The sequence below is a fragment of the Nicotiana tabacum genome, chromosome 3 (assembly GCF_000715075.1).
Source record: "Nicotiana tabacum cultivar K326 chromosome 3, ASM71507v2, whole genome shotgun sequence".
NCBI classification, from domain to species: Eukaryota; Viridiplantae; Streptophyta; class Magnoliopsida; order Solanales; family Solanaceae; genus Nicotiana; species Nicotiana tabacum.
Genome location: NC_134082.1, coordinates 177,190,565 through 177,213,687, shown reverse-complemented (window position 1 = coordinate 177,213,687; position 23,123 = coordinate 177,190,565). Strand labels below are relative to the sequence as shown.

Sequence of the window (23,123 nt, the reverse complement as noted above, 5' to 3'; positions counted from 1 at the left end):
CACTACACAAACTAAAAAGGTGTTTAAAAGCCAATAAACACTTAAAATAAGCCAATCCAAACACTATATCTCATTAACACAAAAGGAAGGGTTCCGCTTATCATTGTACTTGATGAAACATGGTAAAGAACTAGAAAAACCGAAATATTTGCAACTCAAACATAAAATCTTGTTGCTTACACAACTCTACATATATAATCATCCAACTTGTAATTTGAGACCTGTCACTAGGGAAACATCAAACAAGGATAACTCAATAGCCTAACCTAATGATGGATACCTCGTAGCCCAATAACAAAGCGTAGTTCAGATAGCGACAGCAGTAGTGACATTATCATAATGGCTTCATTAGTTAAATCAAATTGCAATTTCCTTTATCTAATGACATGGTCCCGTAGCTCAGTTGGTTAGAGCGTTGGTCTTATGAGCCGAAGGTCGCGGGTTCGAGCCCCGCCGGGACCAGCTTTTTCATGCCCCAGGGTCTAGTTCTGGGGCTATCTTTCTGTAGCTACGTATTTTCGGCCCCGTTGGTCTTATCGCATTGGGTCCAGACACGGAATTATGGTAGGGCCCGATGCACCTAACTCCAATATTTTCCTTTATATTTTTTCATACCTTACAACATTATTTGTTGTGACATTATTGCACAACTTTAATGATCACCTTAACTATTCAGCAACTAACATATAACAGCAAGAACAATCAAGATTGATTGAGATTATGCTTATCTTATGTGAAATTAACTAACTTCAATCATTATCTTCATTGTTTTCCGTTTTATTTTCTCCTATTATTATGCTTGGCACATTAAGCAGATCAAATTGTAGGGATAATTTCTCTTTCTAACTTTTACCCCATTAACCCTAGTTATGAAGCTGAATATTTGATAATTATCATAGTTTAAAAGTTATATTATTTGTGTGTCGCACTATGCATGTTGTGTAGGAGTATTATTTTTGACTAATCGTTACTGGTGGCGGAGGCAGGACTTTTACTAAGGGGGTTAAAAAAGGAATAAGTTAAAAAATTTAAAGAATACTGTAAGCTAATGGGAATTGAACCAATGACCTCATAATTGCTTTAAACCCCCTCAACCATTAAGCCATGCGTTTGGACTGTGTAAAGGGAATTCAAAACATAATATATAGAGGTAAAAAATAGATTTTATTTTATATATACAGTTATAATTTTTCGGGAAAGGGGTTCGGGTAAACAGCCTTGCGCCCCTAAATCCGTCCCTGATCGTTACTTAAAATTTTATATAATCATCGAGCAAATATGTTTTTTTATTAGATTATAGACATTCTTGAAAACTGGGGCTACCGTCAAATACATGCAAAGGGACATATACATACCTACATTTTCTAAAGATATTGTCCTACGTATTTTCTTTTGATAAAAAATTCCCAGCCTGACCTTAAAAAATGTAGTTTAAGGAGGGACAAGAAAAGACTAGTTAATTACACTAGACCAGATTCACTAGAGAATTCTTAATTCTTATGCGGCATAATATTTCTGTATCATATCCTCAATCATTTGTGCCATGAAAAGATGGAAGACATCGAAGAAAATTAACAACATAAGCTTATTTTCTCAAATCCAAGTGTCAGTTGAAGTTTTGGAGTTTCTTCAAATTTTACAATTAGTGTTTTCTTTCAAAAACAGCAAAAAGTTCAGTATTTAATAATTTAGGAAAACTGATTTTAAGAAATAATAAAAAGGTAACATCTTTCAAGATTTAGTTCAAACAAACAGTAATGTTACTGTATATGCCAGAAGAAATTAAAAAAGATAAATAAAGGTCCTACTCTTTTACTCAAATGCATGCGAATAAAATTTTCCTTTGTCTTGATAGATGGTCTATAAAAAGAAGCAGAAGTATTTTTCTCTTCAAAGAATGCCAACTACTCCTTAAAAAAAAAAATTAATAAAAAAAAGGAACGCCAACTACACTATGCCATAAACTTCTCCTATATCATTTTTTTTGTGCTAAAGATGAGAACCATCCTAATCAAACCCCAAAGCAAACCATGGTTAACAGCTGGTTATTCTGCTGTCCCTACCAGCAGCAATTTATTTTGTTGACATGCTTTATTGGACTTTGTTTAGCCCTCCTTTGATAGAGGAGAAACAGGCCCTTTGTTCTTCTTCAAATTTTAACAGATGGAGTACTTTTCTTTTTGTTGTTTTTTAAAAAAAAAAATATTTATATCCATCTGATTCCTTGGTAGTTCAACTTCTTTTGGAAAACATGCTCTGTTATTTTGTGTCATGGGGCCATGACAAATGTCCATATTCCACACAATCACAAATTATACCAACCATTTGTTCTTTCTTTCTTTTCTTTTTATGTCACTTTTTCTCAAGTATTTCTTCTCTTCTACTCATCCTTTTTTTTTTGCACTGCCATCACTACTCTTGCAATTAATTGATTTTCCTCTTTTTATTCTGTTTCTTCTTCGCATTTTGGAGATATCCATTTGCTAGAAAGGGCTATAGCTGAGCCTACATGTGAAGTTTTTTTTTTCCTGGTATGCTTTGTCCTACACACAATTTGTTTACTCTGTTGTGTTGTGTGTTTCAATTTTGCAATTTTATGTGTTATTCTTTGTTTATGGTGTAAATATGTATCTGGGTACTGTTCAGTTTCTTGAAATTTGAAATAGAATTTAGAATCTGTCTGGTAATGGGGAAAAACAATCAAAGGTTTCAGCTTAATTGATTATTGGTTCCTTCATATTGTTTCTGTGAGTATTTGCCTCTAAGCGTTTTACAATTTTGTAGCTGATGATCTATTACTATCCAGTCAAGTCAAATTATTAGGAGGAACTTTTGGTATTGAATCGAAGCTTATAGTTTGAGAGTCCATATTGAAATTAAGATGTTTTTAGTAACTTGTTGAGTTTACCCTACTGATAAATGGATTGATGAATTTTAAGATCAGTGGCCTTAAGTAAGAACCACTTATATCTTGCTATGGTAAATTGGTAATTAATGGAGTATAACCTACGCTCCGCTGAGTTTAGTCCATATATTTGCCTTAGCTAGTTCACCCTTGAGAAATAAAAGTAATGTATTCACAAATATAATGGCTTTGATTTTAGGTAGAAATGATCTCAATTTTCCTTCTAGAGTTGTAGTCAACCAAAATCTCTCACCATCCTGCGGCCCCCAATGAGAAATGTGAAGTAAACACCAGAGTCTACACGGGCAAGCGACTAAGAATTTGGTGCTGCCTGTGTCATTCTCTTGTTTCTCTATCTCTTATGCTATAAGAAATTGGTGCTGCCTATAAAGTAACTCGGATATATTCAGAAGACCATCATCAAGTCCTCAAAAGGAAACATAAATACAATACAAACCTAGATTTTCTTAGTGCTGCCTGAAATTAGTTTAAACATATATTAGGCAACATGAAATTTCCCACGATTAGAGTATTCTTTACTTCCCCTCTTTTTCTTTTGTATGGGTAAAAGGACTTCGTGTTGTCAGCTTGATCAGTTGAATGAATATTTTCATGGATAATGCAACCATTTGAAATAGCTGCTTTCTATTTAACCCTCTGATTAAGAGAATATAAGAGCCTGGCTTACGTAAAATAATAAACCTTCAATCTGGATATGTTTACAACTAATACAGTTCCATGTTCGTTGTGATTTGCAGCAGAGTAAGACATATATAACAAGCACCTGCAATGGGTTCTGCGGACTGGCTTAAGAATGTAATTGGTATGAGAAAATCAAAGGATGGGAAATCTAAAAAATTAAAGGTAATCTACCGCACTTGTCTCTTTTTGCTGATGAATTGCCTTAGATATCTGTACTCAGTATTAGAGTTACATATGTGATAACAATTGTGGACAAGAAAGGGAAGGTGTTTGATAAACAGTGTATTTAGTATCTTAGGAACAAGCAGGCTGCTGGCTCTGATTATCTAGGTTAAGACTTTGTTCTTTTCTCTCTTCTTTTTCCTTCTTTTCCTTTTACCTTTTCTTTTGGATCGAATGAGATGACGAAAGACCCCGAATGGTGCTTCAGACAAAATTTGTACTCTTCAGGCCACAAGTTGTATCATTAATTGATATCCATGACAACTCATTCCTTCTATATTTTCATTATCAATTTTAGAATCACCGGTACTTTGTAAGGTCAACTGGATTCATATTTTTAGTTTGAGACAGGGAACATCAGCAATCAAAAAGTCTAATGGATGCAAAGGGGATGATCCCCTCCAGAAAGAGCCATCCAAAATAACCAATGGTGTCTTGATCAAGAATCAGAGAGAGCTGGGAATGCCTATTGATGACAGAGCAGCTATTAAGATTCAGACAGCATTCCGTGCTTACGTGGTAAAAGCATAGTATTTAATTATTATTTATAATAACATATAGATGCTTTTTAATGTATTCTTCTTGCGATTAAATATTTCTTGAGTGACTTTTTTCTTCTAATAACTTCTCTTGAGACGCAATGCAGTTACAGAGTGATATAAACCTTCATTTGTCTACAGTCCTGATCGTCAGAGATACACTCCCAAATTTAGGACACTAACAAATTAAGGAATCGCATATGTGCATTTTATCTTTTTTTATATATCTGAAACATCCTAATTGTTTACAGTTCACATGCAATTCGTCTTTATGGTTTCTTTTGTATCTTTGAGCGGGGTTGGGGCACCAGGGAATAGGATTCTTAAAATTATGACTTTACTTGGAACATGCTGGTAAATTGACTGGTGTCTTATTTCATGGCATGGGAAAAAGCCGTCTTTCCTATTACTGTGACAGAAGATGGGTAAAATAAAACTATGACTTTAGTTTGGACTTTGGAGTTGCTGATATTTACTGGTATGTTATTTCATGGCATGGGAAAAAGCTATCTTCTGTTATTACTGTGACAGAAGATTATAAGTAATGTACTTCCTGTCAAATCATTTTAATCATGCTATAAAGTAGGATTGCAGTCTCAAAAAAAGGGGGGGGGGGGGGCATATCCTGCAAAATGGTTTGGGTATCTTTTCTGTACTGCCACTGCACTTCTTTGATCACTCCTTTAACTAGTGAAATCCTTTAATATTAGTAAAATATCCCCGATCCTGCCAGGGTGGCTTATTGGTTTATTTAGTACAAATTGAACCACTGATGTCAGATGAGCATCTCTATAACCTCAAAACATGCAGTGAGAGACCTCTTAGGTTCCCATTGGTACGTGACAGACTGTTGTATATGATTTGTATTCTTTTCACTCAACAAAGGGCTATCAGATTGTGCCCTTCACGGTGTCTCAGCTAGATGTTGCACTCTTAGACCAAAGATCTGTTTAATCAGCTGATAAATTGTGTAACAAATAAGATTGGGAGTGTATCTTTCAAACCTTTGTAACAACTACGACTACAACTACCACTACTACTACTTCTACTGCGCCTCAGTGCCAAACTAGTTGGGGTCGACTATATGAGTCCTCATTGACCATATTACTCCATTTAAACTCATCTCAGGCCAATATTTTCTGGTTCTTACTGGTGTCATTTTCTCTTATCTTACATGACGCTATTGTCTTGCTATCGTCTGAGTCATCCAAAGAAGGTGCTTCAACTCTTCTCTTTAGGTTGAATAGAGTTTTCTCCGTTTGCAGGCTAGGAAATCTTTACGTCGATTGAAAGGAAATGCAAGGTTACAGTCCCTGACACAACGTCCGTCGGTGAAAAAACAAGCTTCATCAGCTTTGAACTATATCCACTCGTGGAACAGGATGCAAACTGAGATTATAGATCGCCGTGTTCGTATGGTAACGGAAGGGCGTCTTGAGCGGAAGAAGCTGGAGAATCAATTGAAGCTAGAGGCAAAGCTCCAAAATTTAGAGGTTAGTCAGCGATGCTCTTGTGCTCACTAATTGTTTATCTTACCATCTTTCTCCCCAGTCTTTGAAGCCTCCAAATCAGTATTTGCTAGTTCTCTTTCTGCTGTCAAGAGAGTTTCTTTCCTTGATATTTCAACAGTTATTATTTCTGTTAACCTTCAATAAAAGATCTATTAATTCTGTTAAATAGAATAAACCACTGTTTGTTGAAGGAATGCGTGGAACTCTGTTAATAGAAGTCAGGTATCCCAAACTCATTGTATCAAAATGAAAGCTCCAGTTCGCGTGATTGTCATTCTTACGAGTTATAATTCATGATACTGATCTCTCATAATCTGATGCTTTTGCTTTAACACAATTCAACCTAAAAACCTTCTCATGCAAGTACAATGTGATAAACTCCATGCTTAAACTGCTTTCTTTTTTTCTTTCCTGTAATGTTATAGGAGTTCATGACAGTTTCCAAGTCATATGATGCCTTCTTAATCGCACTGTGTTCTATATACATTGCGCAATTACAAACACACAAACAAAACTTTTCAACGTCTTTTGCTAAAAAAATGTATTATTTAAAAAATGAAAAAGTTTCAAAGTTATAGATGTTTAGGATCTCTCTTGGATTGTGGATATTAGTTTAAAGTAGGATACTTTTTAAGCTTACCTATCCCGGTTTCTGAAACTTATTTGGGGTTAAACTTTACAACTTTGTAATCACTCTCATATGAAGATAAGATGGAGATTGTGTTGAATCAAGTACTACTGACAGCTGTGTATAGTTAATTATATGTAATAAGTTAGTATTATGATTAGTTGTAGTTAGAAGGAGTTAGGTGGTTGAGTAGTTAGATTAATATAAAATGTACAGTACTATTCCATTTGTTAGTTCAGTTAGTTGAAACAGAGCATAACTGCTCATTTTGCGCTCTCGTCTGTTTCTTCTTCATTCTAGCTTTCTCCGCCATAGCTCAAAGATGAATCTAGAGTTCATCATGGTCTCCAGATTCATCTTCCTTAAATTGTTTCTGTTAGTTACTCATTTGAGTTTGAGCAATTGCTTCGATTCCCATAATTAGGGTTAGATCGATTTTGAGCAATTGGCATTTGTGTGAGCTAGATTTTTGTTGACAATGGCGATTACTGACGAGGACAATGGATCGACTCACGAAGCTGTAGCTGTAGCACCAGTGATCGATCAGCATCATCCGTTGTTTCTGCAACCAAGTGACACTCCAGGTAGTTCTCTCATCTCTGCTTGACAGGACTTGAGAATTACACTTTGTGGAGTAGTACTATGCGCGTTAGTCTGCTAGGTAAAAGTAAGCTAGGGTTTGTAGATGGAAGATATCCAAAAAGAGAAATTTCCTCCTGTTCTTCATGAACTTTGGGAAAAATGTAATGCTATAGTTCTATTGTGGATTATGAACTCTGTGAGTGCTGAATTGCTAAGTGGCATGGTCTATGCTTCGAGTCCGCACAAAGTATGGATGGACCTCAAAGAAACATTTGATAAGGTTAATGGTTCTAGAGTGTTATAGCTGCATAAACAAATTGCAACTCTGGCCCAAGGATTGTCTTCTGTGTCTCCATATTTTTCAAAATTGAAGGAACTATGGGTAGAGTTTGATGTTCTTATACCCTGCCCTGGGTGTGGCTGTGTAGAGTCGAAGAAATATGTTGAGTACTTTGAGTACCAAAGGCTGTTACAGTTTCTCATAGGCCTAAATGAGACATATTCTCAATCAAGCAATCAGATCTTGAACATGTCTCCTAGACCTTCCATAAACAAAGCTTACTCAGTGATTATTTCTGAAGAAAGCAGAAGAGCACTGTCCCAATCCTCTCAAGTTTCTGAAGTTAATGAAGGTACAACCTTGTTCAATAACAAGGGAACATCAAGTGGAGCTCCAGTTCAGCTGAATGCATTAGAAGACCACGTCCCGGAGAACCTTTGATATACCTTACCACTCACAATGCAGCTTTCATGTGTGACTGCTTTGGTTTGTGCATGTATTGACTTAGAATTTGCACTATATAGGCAATATCAACTCTAGTCATAGTAAGATAGAGTAATCTGCCTATTAGCCTTTGGTATTTTCCAGCATCTGCTAGCAGCTTGTCTTCTGTTTCAAGAGAAGATTGATCATGAATGAACCTGTTATATTCTTCAGATGTGAGTTTTACATTTGCTTCCAAAGGTGTACCAGCTGGTTTTGCACCACTAAGATCCATTTCTGCAATGAGTTCCAAGGCATACTTCCTTTGATTCATCACAATTCCTTTAGATGATCTAGCAAACTCTATTCCAAGGAAGAATTTGAGTTCACCCTAAGTCTTCATTTTGAACTTCAACTTTAAGTCATTTCTGTTCTGAAGAATCAACTTTTGGCTGCTCCCAGTTACAAGCAAATCATCCACATAAACAAGCACTACTATTAACTCACACTCCACTTTCCTGGTGAACAATGAATAGTTAAAGTGACTTTGAGTGAATCCAAGTTGTAGTAAAGCATCTGTTAACTTCTTATTTCATTGTCTAGGAGCTTGTTTAAGCCCATAGAGGGACTTATGGAGTTTGCAGACACTGTGCTTCCCCCTGGCTAGCAAACCCTGGAGGAACCTCCATGTAAACATCTTCAAGTAAGTTTCCCTGAAGAAAAGCATTGTGCACATCCATTTGAAAGATGGCCCAGTGCTTGGCTGCAGCAATGGCAAGAATTGACCTGACTGTAACCATCTTGGCTACAGGAGAAAAGGTCTCAGTATAGTCTAACCCCTCCTGCTGGCTATACCCTTTGGCTACAAGCCTAGCCTTGTACCTTTCCACTGCACCTGAGGAGGTATATTTGACCTTGAACACCCACTTACATCCAATGGGAACTTTCCCAAGAGGCAGATCTACTTGGCATCTTTGACTGCCTCATTGTAAGTTTTAGGCTCCACAATGGCTGAATAAGCAGCTAAAGCAGCCCCAAAAGAAGGTGACACATTGGCATAGCTGACACAGTCTGATATTGGATAACAGCAGTGTGCACTTCCTTTACCAGGAACAATATAGTCTTTCATCCATATGGGTGGCCTGCTCACCCTAATGGCATCATGATTTAGGATAGGAATATCGGGACCACTTGATGAAGCAGTAGAAATATCTAAAACTGGGAATAAAATGGAACTAGTAGGTGAAAGAGGCATAGAAGGGTCAATTGAACAAGGAGAGATAGGAGAGGCAGGAAAAGAAGAAGAAGAAGAAGGTGGGAACTGAGCATCTGCAGGACTACTTGATGAAGTAGTAGAAATATCTAAAACTGGGAATAAAGTGGAACTAGTAGAGTTCAAGTGCTGAAAGGAAAGACATCCTCCTTAAACACTACATCCCTGCTAATATGAAACTCCTTTGTGTGAATACCAAACATTTTATATCCCTTCTGTGTAGCAAAGTAACCAAGAAAAACTACAGGACATGCTCTGGGAGCAAATTTGTCAGGTCTTCTAACTGTAGTTACATATCCTAGGCATCCAAAGGCTCTCATGTGTTGTAAAGAAGGTGAATGCCCAAACAAGATCTCAAAAGATGTTTTTTTGTGAAGGACAGTTGAAGGGAGTCTTTTAATGATGTATACAGCAATACTAACACATTCTCCCCAGAACCTTAATGGTACTGAAGCCTGAAATCTGAGTGCTCGAGCAACTTCTAGAATATACCGGTGTCTCCTTTCAGCAACTCCATTTTGCTGGAGAGTATAGATGCATGAGCTTTGATGTATAATCCCCAGAGATTGTAGCAATTCTGACATATGGGAATTGAAGAATTCACACCCATTATCCGATCTGAAAAACTTAACAGATGTAGAGTGGACATTCTTAATCATAGTAAAGAAAGACCTAAGAGCAACAACAACTTCAACTTTAGTAGGTTAAAGGAAGAGCCATGTATACCTAAAACAGTCATCCACCAAGGTCAAGAAATACCTCTTTCCATCATAGGTAGGGACTCTATAAGGACCCCAAACATCATCATAAATTGTATGAAAGCAGGATTTGGAGAATGTAGGGCTAAGAGAGAAAGGTAATCTTGTTTGTTTAGCTAAGGGGCATACTGTACAATGCTTGTCTTTACTACTATATTCAACAGCTTGAAAATCATAAGAACCATTTAGTTTCTGCAAAGTATCTAGGGGTGCATGACCCAATCTTTTATGCCACACAGCTATACTCACTACTTTATTTGGGGCCTTTATTGTATTTATAGAGTTTATTTGCCTTGGAACATTCAAGGTATCTAAAACTGAGCTTTGACTTTGAGCTTGTAGTGCTACTGACTTCTTTGGAGTAAAGTTGAACACATACAGTCCATGTTCCTCTCTACCAATCCCCCTCACCTGTCCACTGAAGAGCTCCTGAAAAGTGAAGAAATCAAATCAGGGAAGAACATAACAACCCATCTCAGATAGAAGGTTGTATTTGAAGTCAGTAATATGCATCATATTAGACACTATTAGGTCCTTAAGAATAGCAACAGACCCTATGTGACTAACATGAATGGTAAGGTATATCAAAGATTCTCAGGTAAACTGGAAGATTTTTGTGACTCAGATTGGGGAGGATGTCTACAGACCAGGAGATCAGTTACAGGTTACTTGGTGAAGTTTGGGGATGCATTGATTTCATGGAAGTTAAAGAACCAAGAAACTGTAGCAAGAAGCTATGCAGAAGCAGAGTTCAGGAGCATGATCATAGCAGTGACTGAACTCACATGGTCACATGGCTATTCAAAGAGTTAGGGGTGGAGGTTGAGCTACTTATAACTCTTAACTGTGATAGTAAAGCTACTATTCAAATAGCAGCCAATCCTATATTTCATGAAAGAACCAAACACATTGACATTGATTGTCATTTTGTTCGCGAGAAGTTAGTGCAAGGCCTGATCAAAACACACCATGTGCCTACTAAAGAACAGCAGGCTGATCTTCTAACAAAGAGCCTTGGCGCAGCATGACTACTTAATGTCCGAGCTAAAGTTAAAAGATATCTTTCAACCATTAGCTAGAGAAGGGGTGTTGAATCAAGTACTATTGGCAGCTGTGTATAGTTAATTATATGTAATAAGTTAGTATTGTGATTAGTTGTAGTTAGAAGGAGTTAGGTGGTTAAGTAGTAAGTAGTTAGATTAGTATAAAATGTACAGAAACAGAGCATAACTGCTCATTTTGCGCTCTCGTCTGTTTCTTCTTCATTCTAGCTTTCTCCGCCATAGCTTAGAGATGAATCTAGAGTTCATCAGATTGGTCTAAGTGGTGTGTGTGGCTAATTGCAGTCCTATAATATTTGAATGAGTTTATCAGAGATCTAAAGGCGCAAGAGCATAGATAAGTGAAATTTTAACATTTATGCTTTTTCTCATTTTCCTTAGTATTTGATTCACACCTAGTGAAATTTCTAAAACATGGAACAACTACAATATCATCTTAATTGAGAACGTTTTGCTTTAGTTTTTTTTCCTAATCTTGACCCAACATGCAATTTATTATCCTACTTATATTAGCTATGTGAATGGCTGACAGGTAGAGTGGAGTGGTGGCCCAGAAACAATGGAAGTTATTCTAGCAAGGATTCACCAGAGAGAAGAAGCCGCAACGAAACGGGAGCGTGCTATGGCCTATGCATTTTCACATCAGGTATGTTAAACCGGATAACAATCTTCAACTTGTTTAGATTTGCGATCTCAGAGCAGGAACTACCACTGAAATATTATTATGTTACAGTGGAGGGCCAATTCCAGCCCAGTATTTGGATCGGGTAATCATGAAATGAGCAAAGCTAATTGGGGCTGGAGCTGGACGGATCGATGGGTTGCTGCTCGACCATGGGAAAGCCGAGTTCCTGTTCACACAAGTCCAAAGAAAGTCAATGGTAAAGCAAGTAAGACCACTAAAAGTAGTACTACTCCGACAAAGAAAACACCAATTTCTGTTAAATCGTCTTTGCCTAATGGGAAAGTCACCGTAAAAGCTAAAAAGCCAAATGAAGTAGCTGCACAAAAAGTGAGCAGCAAAGTTAAGGAGACAACCACCGACAAACAAGAGGTGGTAGTAGAAGCAAACTGAAAAGGATGAGATCGATCTTGAAGCCAAGACATTTGGGTTTTTTCATTTTACCGAGGATGGGGGTGAAGAAAAATTATCGTGTAAGTTTAATCACCGGGCATGAGTTGATGGATGTGGAGTGCTTTGTCTGAGAGTTCGCCATTGTTTTTCCAAATTCTTCTTATCATATGTTTCTTTGAGATGATAAGTTATTCATCATAGGTTAAAATGTGTATAGATGTCATATCTCATTCAAGAGTATTTATATTATAGCTTTGAGTGCCCAGAATAATCCTGTGCCGATGTCTATTTATTGCGGGGTGCCTTTTTATTTGTATAGATTGTTTTCTTCCTTGCCATTCACAAGGCAAGTCAGCAGCTTTTCTAGAATTACATACCTATCGGAAACAACTCTCTATCGTCTTAAGGTAGGGGTAAGGTTTGCGTACACACTACCCTCCTCATACCCTACTTGTTGGATTACACCGGACTTGTTGTTTTACATATTTGTGGTTATAGCAGCAAGAATTCTTCCAATGAATATATATTTGTGTCTTTTTGTGTGTCCCATTCTCCTTTTCAGATTGGCAGTGTCTTCAGTTACAGGTATAATCTTGCTTTGACAAAAACGCATGCTTAAATAAGTGAATTATTTTCCACTTGTCTCCTTTTATTTTCTGAGTCACATAGTAATCGAGAAAGCAAAAAGATTGCCCCAAGTGCGAAGAAAAGGACCCATTTCTATGGTGAAGAATGAACTGAGCTGAGGTATTGAGATTTTTTCTCTGTAACGTTAAATTTTAATTCAAGTAAGGTCATTGTAATTTAAAACTTACCTCCGTCATATGAATGTAACATTGGCTTAAAGTCCAGTTACTTTAACATAGAAAAATTAAAGTTATTTAACTGATATTTACTTGCATTTGATGTTTAGATCAAATCAAATAATTTAAGCTTGGCAGTTAAAAATTAAAAGTGAGAATACATATCATTTAATCATGAGTGAGCGATAATCTATATCTATATATATATTAAATCAAGAAAGTTACCATATATAATTGACATTATGGTTAAGCCAAGTGACAAGCTAATAAATGTCAATAGTATATGGTAACTTTATTCTATATTTGACTATTTTAGTTAAATACAAATATAATATATATATATGGAATTTGATTTAAAGTTAATTTTGAAATTATAGATAAAGTTCTAAAATTCGAATTTAAATTAAAAATAAAATTTATCTTTTTTATCATGTTATCATACTTTATTCGGTTAATGATCATATGCAATCATATTAGGAAATTTTGTTATTTTTTCTAATTATTTAAATACTACTTCGCCTCTAGCAAAAAAAAAAAACTACTCCATATAACTATAAAATTCTTTCACATTTAAAATCCTATAAGTATAGTTCTTTGAAACACTGTAGCTAGATTTGAGTAAAACGAAATTCTTTTAAAATAAATGTAATATATAGAGTACATGTATATGTTTATTTAAATAACAAAAAAGAGCTTACAAAACCAAATAAAAGTTTACTTGCATATATAATAAAGTAAACATACATGCTGGAGAAAGAAACATCACAAAATCAGTCAATATTAAAAAAAGTTGTTTCTTTTTTCTTCTTGAAGAATATTTGTTTGAAGAGTCAATTTGCATAAATGGACATCAAACAAATAACAAACTTTGGCTATACAATTGCTATCATTAATTTTAATTTAGCACATTCAAGGAATTGAAGGGTATAAGCTGAAACCCCTTCATTTAGTTGTAGTCAAGCCAATATTGCAAGGGTATAATATTTTTTTTCGTTGAAGAATATTAGTTTTGAATCATTAGATTATGTGAAAGTTTTTTTTTTCAAACTCAACAAGAGAGAAATTGGTTTCTAATTGATAGTTTCTATAGCGACTTTTAAGTGTAACAAAGATTATATATAAAGAAAAAATTGGTATGACGTGAAATATTTTTTTAAAAATGTAAACAAATTATTTCGAAAAAACTCTTTACTTTTTTTAATTCAAAGATAATAAAAAGATAAGATATTTTTGAACATTAGTAAAGATTTTTAAAATTATTATAATAGAAGTTATATCATGGATAAACTCAAAAAACCGAAGTCTTATGGAATATTTACATAATATCCGGCCATATTTATTATTTACTTTTTATAGCTAATATAAATAGATGATATACCGATAACACACGATTATACACATATTATATATGAATTATATATAAATTACATATCATTCAATTTTTTTAATTTAAGTGGTCGGGTGAGCACCTATTTAGGCTGATTAGATAAAACCAAAAGAAAAATATAAAATAATTTCAACCAAAGACTAAAAATATAATTAAAGTTCATATGTACACAATTTTTATTAAATCTCATCCTTTTATAGTGAAATAAATTAATTTTTTGTAACAAAAGAAATAATGACATAAAAAATAAGATAAAAAGAAAATAAATATTGAAAAATTGTTAGAAAGATCTAAAACGAGAAATAAAAGATGACAACAAATTTCTTCTTATGTTTCATCTTTGTTGAGTATAAAAAATTTGAAAGTTAATCTCATCGATTTCAAATACTTTTTTTCAACTCAAATACATAGATTATAAGATAAGGATATCTTAGAATTTTTTTTAAGTTACATTATGTGTCTTTTTAAAAAAATCAATATTACTAACAAACTAATATGATATTAGAATTTGAATTGGAATGCAATTTGAGTAGTTTGCATTGAAGTTAAGCCAATTAGTAAGGTGTCGAAAAATAAACTACTAGCCAATTTTAAGACAATATATGCAATGTTATATAATAACAATCAACTAATTTAACATTTAGTGATTCAAAGAACAAATTTTTTGTATATATAGGGTATTAAAAATTCAAAATCTGTGGCTAGAGATATCGATAAACTTAAAATGGAGTCATACTGAAATAAAGTTTTTCCGGCTAAAGAATCATTTAAATTTTTAGATAGCCGATTAAAGTGAATTTTAAATTAAGAAAAATATTTTCACTTGCATCATTATAAAGAGAATCATTATTGAAATATATATAAAGTTTTAGAAATTAAAATTTCAAAATAAAAATATTTTTTGAAAGATAATATCATACCAAATAAAAGTTCAAGTCGTAGTATAAGAGTCACGTCGTAATCAAAGAATCGTTTATATCGTGTCAACCTTTATGCTTTGCCATAAATATGAGTTATTATTTCACTTTGTGGCTATTTTTAGGTTCCAATAACACCTATGAGAATAATACAAAAATAAAATTATCACTACGAGAATTGAGAAAATGTTAGTCTTTTTTCATATAATGTTTCTTAATTAATATCTGACGATTATCTATAATTATTTAGAAGGTTTAAATGTTAAGGTTATGTCACGACCCCAGTTCGCCCTCCGTGAACTGTCGTGACAGCATCTAGTCTCTATAACTAGGTAAGCCTAACAAATGCGGAACATAAACGAAACTTGCGGAAGAAAATAACCAAAACCAAAAGTGACTGAATGTAACAATAGTTATAATGTCGCTCGGCATATACAACACAACATTCTCAAAACCAAGTACACTATCCCAAAACCCGGAAACTCACGGAAACACAAGCCTTTGGAATATCTAACAGTCTAACTCCAGAATATCTAACAAGAAAGAAAAATACAGAAGGGCAATATTTGACAGCTAGAATAGAAAGAGACTTCTCGGTCTGCGGACGCGGCAGATGTACCTCAAAGTCTCTAGAGAAGTCGCCTCCCTCAAGGATGGTAGCCCTGAGTAGCAGTACCTGGATCTGCACATGAAAAACATGCGCAGAAGGGGCATGAGTACACCACAACGATACTCAGTAAGTGCCAAGCCTAACCTCGGTTGGGTAGTGACGAGGAAGGTTAGGGCCCTACTGAGGTTAAATAAAATATAAAGATTGGCAGTATAGGGCAGAACATTATAAATAAGTACATCAGTAAAATAACACAGGATGTACAGTGTAAGCACGTGATTTTTGACCCTCCCCGAGAATTTTCACATTTTTAGCATGAATATGTGAAATTGGGTCTAGTATAGCTATTTTAACTATTTTTACTTTATTTCGTTGCAAAAAGAAAATTTCAAAAAATATATATATAAATTTTAGTTTATGTATTTCCCATAAACTTGAAAAATACAAAAATTGCACTTTATTTTTGTACCTTATATAATTTCGAAAAAATACAAAAATAATAATTCTATTAAAGTTTTATAGGCATTTTTAACTTTGAAAAAATACAAAAATATTACCTCATATTTTATCTTAATATTTTAAAACGAAAATTACAAAAAAAAAATAGTTTTATTAATATTTTGTAGCTATTTTAAACCTTGAAAAATATTTAAAAAGATATAGTTTTGTTTAAATACTAGTCTTATTTTTGGTAGTTATTTTGCTTACATAGGACTAGTTAAGCAACGTGTTCCTATTTCTCGGGTCCGGGCAAAAGAATAATATTCGGGTTTAAACTACCCGGTTTTAGGCCTAATTTTCGGACCTAGCCCATAATAAACCGTGTCCAGGACACGTGGGGAACCCCACCACGCGTGGGGGACATATGCCTCGAACCCCACCACGCGTGGGGCTCATTTTCATGGGCAAAGCATTACAAAACACGGACAGACTTTCAGGACTTGGGATTTTTAAAAAAGAGTGTTGTTCATCATCTTCTTCTTCATAAAGAAGAAGAAGAAAAACCCTACAAAAAAAAAGGGAGCCCAACTCCTCATGGCCTTCCACCATCGTCAACCCGTCACTGCCGTCGTCGTCCAACCACCCCATCTCGACCAACTCCCCGTCACCTCCACCATAACCGACGACCACTGTTGAATCTTCTTCTTCAAGAAGAAGAAGAAGCAAACACCAGCGGAACCCTACCAAAACACCCTACTGTCCAAACCCTCTGTCTCACCTTCCCGTGGACCTCAACCCAAAACCACCAGCTCCCTCCACCTCCGTCAACGGTTCAAACGACCTTAACCACTTCCCCTCCGTCGACCCACTGTCGCACCCAACGGACCCCGTCACCTTCCCCAGCACCGGACCAACTTCCCTCAACAACCCCAGCAACCTCCAGCTCCACCGCGTCGACCCTACTGCCCAAAACCACCAAGAACAACCACCCTTCCACCTCCAGTTACCGGCCTCACCATCGACCACCACCAGTCGACGACCCAACGACCCTAGCCCCCCCCCCCACGTCCAAAAGACTACTCCCTCACGTCCGCGACACCCACTCCTCCATTACTGCCCACACGCCACCCCTTCACGTCCAAAACCACCAACAAAACCCTCGCGTCCAAAGCCACCGGCGTACACCACCAAACAGGTCCGTCAGTAGCCCCCCCCGCGTCGACCTTACTGCTGTCGACGTCGTTCCGTCTTTCGCGAGCAGTTGTGGGTTGCCGCGATCCCGCCTTGCCGAGTTTTCTGTTTTTCGTCGAGGTCCGGTACGTCGAGGTGTTTGTCCGAGGTTTCATCATTATTCCTCGTCGAGTGAGGTCCGGTTCGAGTTCCGTAGGAAGCACTGTTTGTCGTTCTAGGATTGTCGAGGTTCGAAGGTTGGTGTTCTTCGTCCCTTGTTTCATTTTGTTCGTTTTGCATATTATGGTTCAAGGCAATAAATGAGAATATTCGATATATATGAATGTCAACAATGCAATTTGTGTTGTTGTGTTAAAAATGTTTATGTTATGTTTAGTTACTGCTTGCTTAAAGTAAATGTGAGCATATGAACGAGGTTATTCGATTTTTCATTTTTACCATGGATATTATTACCTGTTAGAATCGTTTTTTTTTCTTTTCGTTTAATCTTGGATGGCTTCACTAGTAGGAAATCGTAGTTGTTTTAAGTTTGCCCTTAAATAGTAAAAATGAGACGAGCCTCGAAAAATGCACAAGCTGCGGGGCCCTCTAAATGTATATATTAGAATAATTAGAATTCGGGACATGCCGTTTAGCGAATTTTACGGCCTTCCCCAAAATAATAATGCGCTAGTTGCTTTAGGCGCGCCTTCAATAATGTTATCTCCCTAAACTCGGGTGCACATTTATGTGACCCAAATCCAAATCTCAACGGAGTCGAAATGTGTCTCTAGTCACGGGCGCATTGATTGTGGCGTGGCCGAGATGTATTTCCATGACGTTGCAAATTCCTTTAAAAAATAAGAATGAGATGAGCCTCGCCGAATAAAAATACAAATTGCGGGGCCCTCAGTAAATACTTGTTTTAAATTACTTAGAATTCAGGAGGGCCGCTTAGTGAATTTCGTGGCCTTCCCAAAATAATAACGCGATAGTCTCTTTAGGAGCGTGTTTAATAATTTAATTTTCTTAAACTCGGGTGTGCATTTCATGCGACCCAAAATCCAAATCTCAAAACATCAAATAAAATGCGTTCCGGATTGTGGGTGCATTTCATGTGACGCAGTCCAAAGCCGTGTTTTAAACGATGTTCACATTGTCCTAAAAACAATAATAGTAAAGCGGTTAAAAGATAAATTTGCACATAAGTTCATAGTATATTAAAAATCAGATAAATAAGCCAAATATAACAGTTGAGCGACCGTGCTAGAACCACGGAACTCGGGAATGCCTAACACCTTCTCCCGGGTTAACAGAATTCCTTATCTAGATTTCTGGTACGCAGACTGTAATATAGAGTCATTATTTTCCTCGATTCGGGATTAAAATTGGTGACTTGGGACACCCTAAATCTCCCAAGTGGCAACTCTGAAATAATTAAACGAATCCCGTTTCGATTGTCCTTTAATTGGAAAAAACTCCCCCTGCGCCCCCCGGGCGCGGAAAAAGGAGGTGTGACAGCTCTGGCGACTCTGCTGGGGATGAAAACCCAGAACCACTGGTTTAGGGTTAAGAATTCGAGCTTAGAATAATTGTTATTATTTGGCTTTATTTATTATCTGATTATTACATGTTTTGAGCCTAATGTGCTAAATGCTGCTTTTACCGCTTTGATATTATTTGAACTGTATATAAACTGTGCCGAAACCTTTCTCTTCTTACCTCCGGGGATGTGCTTACTGGTTGAGACTCCCTATTCTGTTAGTGTCATACCCTAAATAAACGAGGCTCGGAAAGTTTCTAAGCCGGCTGGCCTTTTGGTTCCCGGAAAGGAGCTCCTTCCTCAGCTCGAGTTGTCCGCTCGGGTACACTGTCTAGAACACCGACCCAGGTTTTTGAACCTAGTATAACAAAGCCACATGTCGGATCCCTAGTAGGAACGTTTATTTGCATCATGTGCATTTGACTTAGGGGACTCAACATAGGGGTTGGGTCCGTCTAGGACAAGCAACCTGAAAATAATAGACAATCTTTCGGCATCCTATGTGCTACATGTTGTATTTAGTCAAGTGCGTATGGGTCATTTGGTCATTTCCAGCATGATGTTATTTTAATCAAAGCATGGGGAACATTTGTGGAATCCAAGAAGCCTTGGAATTCCCTATGTCCCCCACGCTTGCTTTTTGGGAAAACACATGGGGAACATTTGTGGAATCCAAGAAGTCTTGGAATTCCCATATGTCCCCCACATTTCACATGTTGGGAAAAGCGCATGGGGAGCATTTGCGGAATCCAAGAAGTCTTGGAAATCGTTATGTCTCCCATGCCACATTTTTGAAAGAAATAATAAATATAAAAAAATAAAATTACAAATAAAACAAAGCATGAAAATTCAAAAAAAAAGATTTTGTATGTTTTCATTATTTTCCACAGGTTAAAAAAAAGAGTCGTGAAAAAGAGGAAAAAAAATGACAGTGTAGAGATATAACTACTTATTTTTAGAGAGAAATCAATGTCCGAGTAGTATCGAAACTCTGCCGAAATTTTGAGAAAATGAAAAAAGGTCTTATTAGTTTGTTATATTAAAAGCAAAGGAAAAATAGAGAAAAAATCATCATTGTTCTGTCTTGTTTTTAAAAAAAATATAGAAAAGAAAATAGTTTGTTTTGCCATAAAAATAAAAAAAAAGGGTTTTGTTTTAAAATGGGTTTTGATTTATTTATCTGTTTATTAAAATGTCAAAATAAAAATAAAAATAATAAAATAAAAAGAGTTGGGCGCTGAAAGTAGTTTTACTATTTGTTGCAAATATATATATATATAAAAAAAAATCCAAAAAGTTTTTCTTTATTCCCAAATATGTATATATATATCTTTATCTGTTGCAAGAACATTTGTCTTACCAAAAGTTTTTAGAATCCCAATTTTCAAAACAAATAATCCAAAAATATTTTCCATTATTGACTTCTTTAGAAAGTCTTTCTAGTTGTTTCTTTAAAAAATAAAATAAAAAAATAAAATAAAAATAAAAAAAATATATAATATAAGGTAAAGGTAAAATTCCGAAAAATATTTTTTTCTTTTCTTTAGAATAAAAAAAAAACGAAAATTCAAAAATATTAGTCTTTCTTTTAAAAAGAAAATCAACCAGAAAATAATATTTCCTTGCTTCTTTTAAAGTAGTTCTTTTAAACGAAAATTCAAAAAAAAAGTTAGTTCATCTTTTTATTATTATTTGTCTACTTATTCTTATTTGCCCGAACTACGCGGGTTTGATTCTCACCGGATGTGAGATACGTAGGCAACCCTCATCGGGTCCAACCCCACCTTCTCAAAAAAGAAGGGATGTTTTATGTTTTTCGTTAATTTGTTTGTTTGTTATGAGTGAAAAATAATAGTCTATTTGATTGTTGTGAAAAAAAAGAATAATAATTATATAGAAATGGAAAAGGGTCTTCTCAATAATAGTTTATTCGCCCGAACTACGCGGGTTTGATTCTCACCGGATGTGAGATACGTAGGCAACCCTCATCGGGTCCAACCCCCTTTTTGCTAAAAAAGCCAAAAACAAATAATAATAATAATAAAAAAAAAACATGTCAAGTTTTTATTCATAAATAAGTCGGGTGATGTCCAACTTCCCCTTTTACAAAAAATAGCAAATATGTCAAGTTTCATAAAGAAGTCGGGTGATGCTGTTTTATCAAGACATAGCCGAATGTTCCCGAAAGGGACGCCGGAAGGCTGACTTTGCATAAACAGCCACTTTTGGGTCATTTTTAAGACTTGGTCCATTTGACCCCCACAGCCTAAAAATCTTCGTCCCCGAGACGTTGACAGGCCGTGTTTGCAATATTGAGTTTCCTATTTTTGAAAAAAACAATAAAAGAGCCATAACTAAGTCAGGAGATGTTGTTTGTCATAAATAGCTGAATGTTCCCGAAAGGGACGCCGGAAGGCTGACTTTGCGTAAACAGCCACCTTTGGGTCATTCTGAGATATGGACCCACACAGCCTTAAAAATCTTCGTCCCCGAGGCGCTGAAGGGTCGTGTTTGCAACACCAGGTTCTTATTGAAATTTGAAAAGAAAAAAAACAAAGAGTCGGCGGTCAGGTGAATACCGTTTGAATTTTGTCATAATGAGCCGAGCCAGCTTCGGCCGCGTCTTAAACCGTTCTTGCCGAAATAGCCTTAGAGAATCTTTCAGTTGTCGAAAGGTTATTTTCGTAAAAGAATGGACAAGCTTGTAAAGTGTCAAAATAATCCTCCCCAGCCTCAAAATTCATGTGAAGTTTGCCAGGGGCCACATTTGCAAAAATGACCGTTTGGTTTCATTTGTCAAACGGAGAAAGGGAGCTGGCCTTTTGTTTTGAGTTTATAATATTTTAGAGTATGCAGGTTATTTGATTTTCGAGACCGTTTGTTGTCTTTTGTCAAAATCTGTTAGTATTGTTAGTGTTTAAACTTTTGTAATCAAGTTTGTTTTATTATGAAATTGAAAATTCAAAAAAAAAATGTTTTATTATTATTTATCGTTTATTTGGCCGAACTACGCAAGGTCTGATTCATGCGGGGTCATGATACGTAGGCAATCTCCATAAGATTCGACCACAACAAAAAAAAGAAATGAAAAAAAGAAATGAAAAAAGAAATGAAAAAAGAAATGAAAAAAAAAAAAGAAATGAAAAAAGAATGAAAAAAAGAATGAAAAAGAAAAAGCGAAAAAAAAGAAAAAAAAAGAAGAACATCGAAAAAGAAAAAGAAAAAAGATGTTGTTAATAATGAGGACCGACTGAGTCCATTCTAACCTGTTTGTTTTGCAAAAAAGTTAAGGTGGTTGGTTTGTGGTAAGCCGGACAATGACACCCGGAATCCTTTACTTGCACCTCATGATGCACACTCTGCGGGGATCAGGCCTGATGACAGAAGCATTCGAGTCCTATTGGGAACTTGTTGACTAAGGGTAATGATATTGAAGTCATTTCAATACTAATGCAAAGCTCAGTGGCTACGATGCCAAGTTTGATAAAATGGGAGGACGCTCCGTTCCTTGGTTAACAAGAAAGAAGCAGTTGGTGGCTTATTTTGTTGTCATTTCTGTTGTCCGGATTATTAAGGTTGTAATGTTGATTTTGTCTTGTGTCAAACCTTCTTATCTTTTCCTTTTGTCATATCAGTTTGTGTAAGTTTTGTCAAGTCTGTGTTAGGATTTTATTCTGGTTGTTTCGGTTTGTTTTTATTTCTTCAAACCATTTCACCGGTAATCTAATAAAAAATTCGGTCCTCTATTTATCTCCAGTCATCTTTTTGTTTAGTTCTTCTATCATTTTTTGATTCAATGCCGATTCTAGGAACATGACATGCGCACACACTTTGGGCCTAGTCTTTAAAGTTAATCATAAAATCCCAGAAAGGCGACCAAACCATTTAAAGGAAATAAGAACGGTTTGGGATTATTTGAAGCCCGAGTCATGTGGAACTGGGGCAAGTTAAGCACAAAGAAAACCGTTAAAAGCAAGGTTCGCAAAATTGGCATGAGGGTCGGTCATGATAATGAGAGTGTCGCCCAACGGTGCTTAGAAATGACAAAGGAAAAATAAAATGTTTAACATAATTGTCAAGTCCAGCACCATCAGAAGAGACTACAAATTTAAAGTGTGTTGTTTGCACTTGGCATGTTTTGAAGACTGGAATGACGAAGGCATTTTGTTCTGCTACCCAAACACTTTATCCTTCGTTACCCCTTTTGAGCCTTATTTATTTTCTTTCATACCCCTCGTTCGGAGTTAGTAGCAACGAATAAAATACGCAAGCATGGCGGGTAAGAGAAAAGAA

The 23,123-nt window shown here is 35.8% G+C and overlaps 1 protein-coding gene and 1 non-coding gene across 2 annotated transcripts; both read left to right on the top strand.

Annotated features, from left to right (window-relative positions):
* The first annotated feature begins 388 nt into the window (after positions 1-388).
* TRNAI-UAU (transfer RNA isoleucine (anticodon UAU)) lies at positions 389-462 on the top strand. The gene has a single exon. It is a non-coding gene; the product is annotated as a tRNA-Ile (tRNA).
* A 1,655-nt stretch (positions 463-2,117) lies between these two features.
* Positions 2,118-12,245, top strand: LOC107790596 (protein IQ-DOMAIN 9). Its single transcript, XM_016612545.2, has 6 exons — positions 2,118-2,531; positions 3,664-3,769; positions 4,181-4,348; positions 5,634-5,861; positions 11,417-11,530; positions 11,618-12,245. The coding sequence occupies exons 2-6, from the start codon at positions 3,695-3,697 to the stop codon at positions 11,957-11,959; spliced, it is 927 nt and encodes a 308-aa protein (XP_016468031.1). The 5' UTR covers positions 2,118-2,531; positions 3,664-3,694; the 3' UTR covers positions 11,960-12,245.
* The last annotated feature ends 10,878 nt before the right edge of the window (positions 12,246-23,123 follow it).

What these genes read in the sequence shown, in the direction of transcription:
- LOC107790596 (XM_016612545.2), top strand. Translation starts at nt 3,695, where the DNA reads ATGGGTTCTGCGGACTGGCTTAAGAATGTAATTGGTATGAGAAAATCA. An exon ending in GGAAATCTAAAAAATTAAAG is followed by an intron (nt 3,770 to 4,180) that starts GTAATCTACCGC and finishes AGTTTGAGACAG; the next exon opens with GGAACATCAGCAATCAAAAA. An exon ending in CCTATGCATTTTCACATCAG is followed by an intron (nt 11,531 to 11,617) that starts GTATGTTAAACC and finishes ATTATGTTACAG; the next exon opens with TGGAGGGCCAATTCCAGCCC.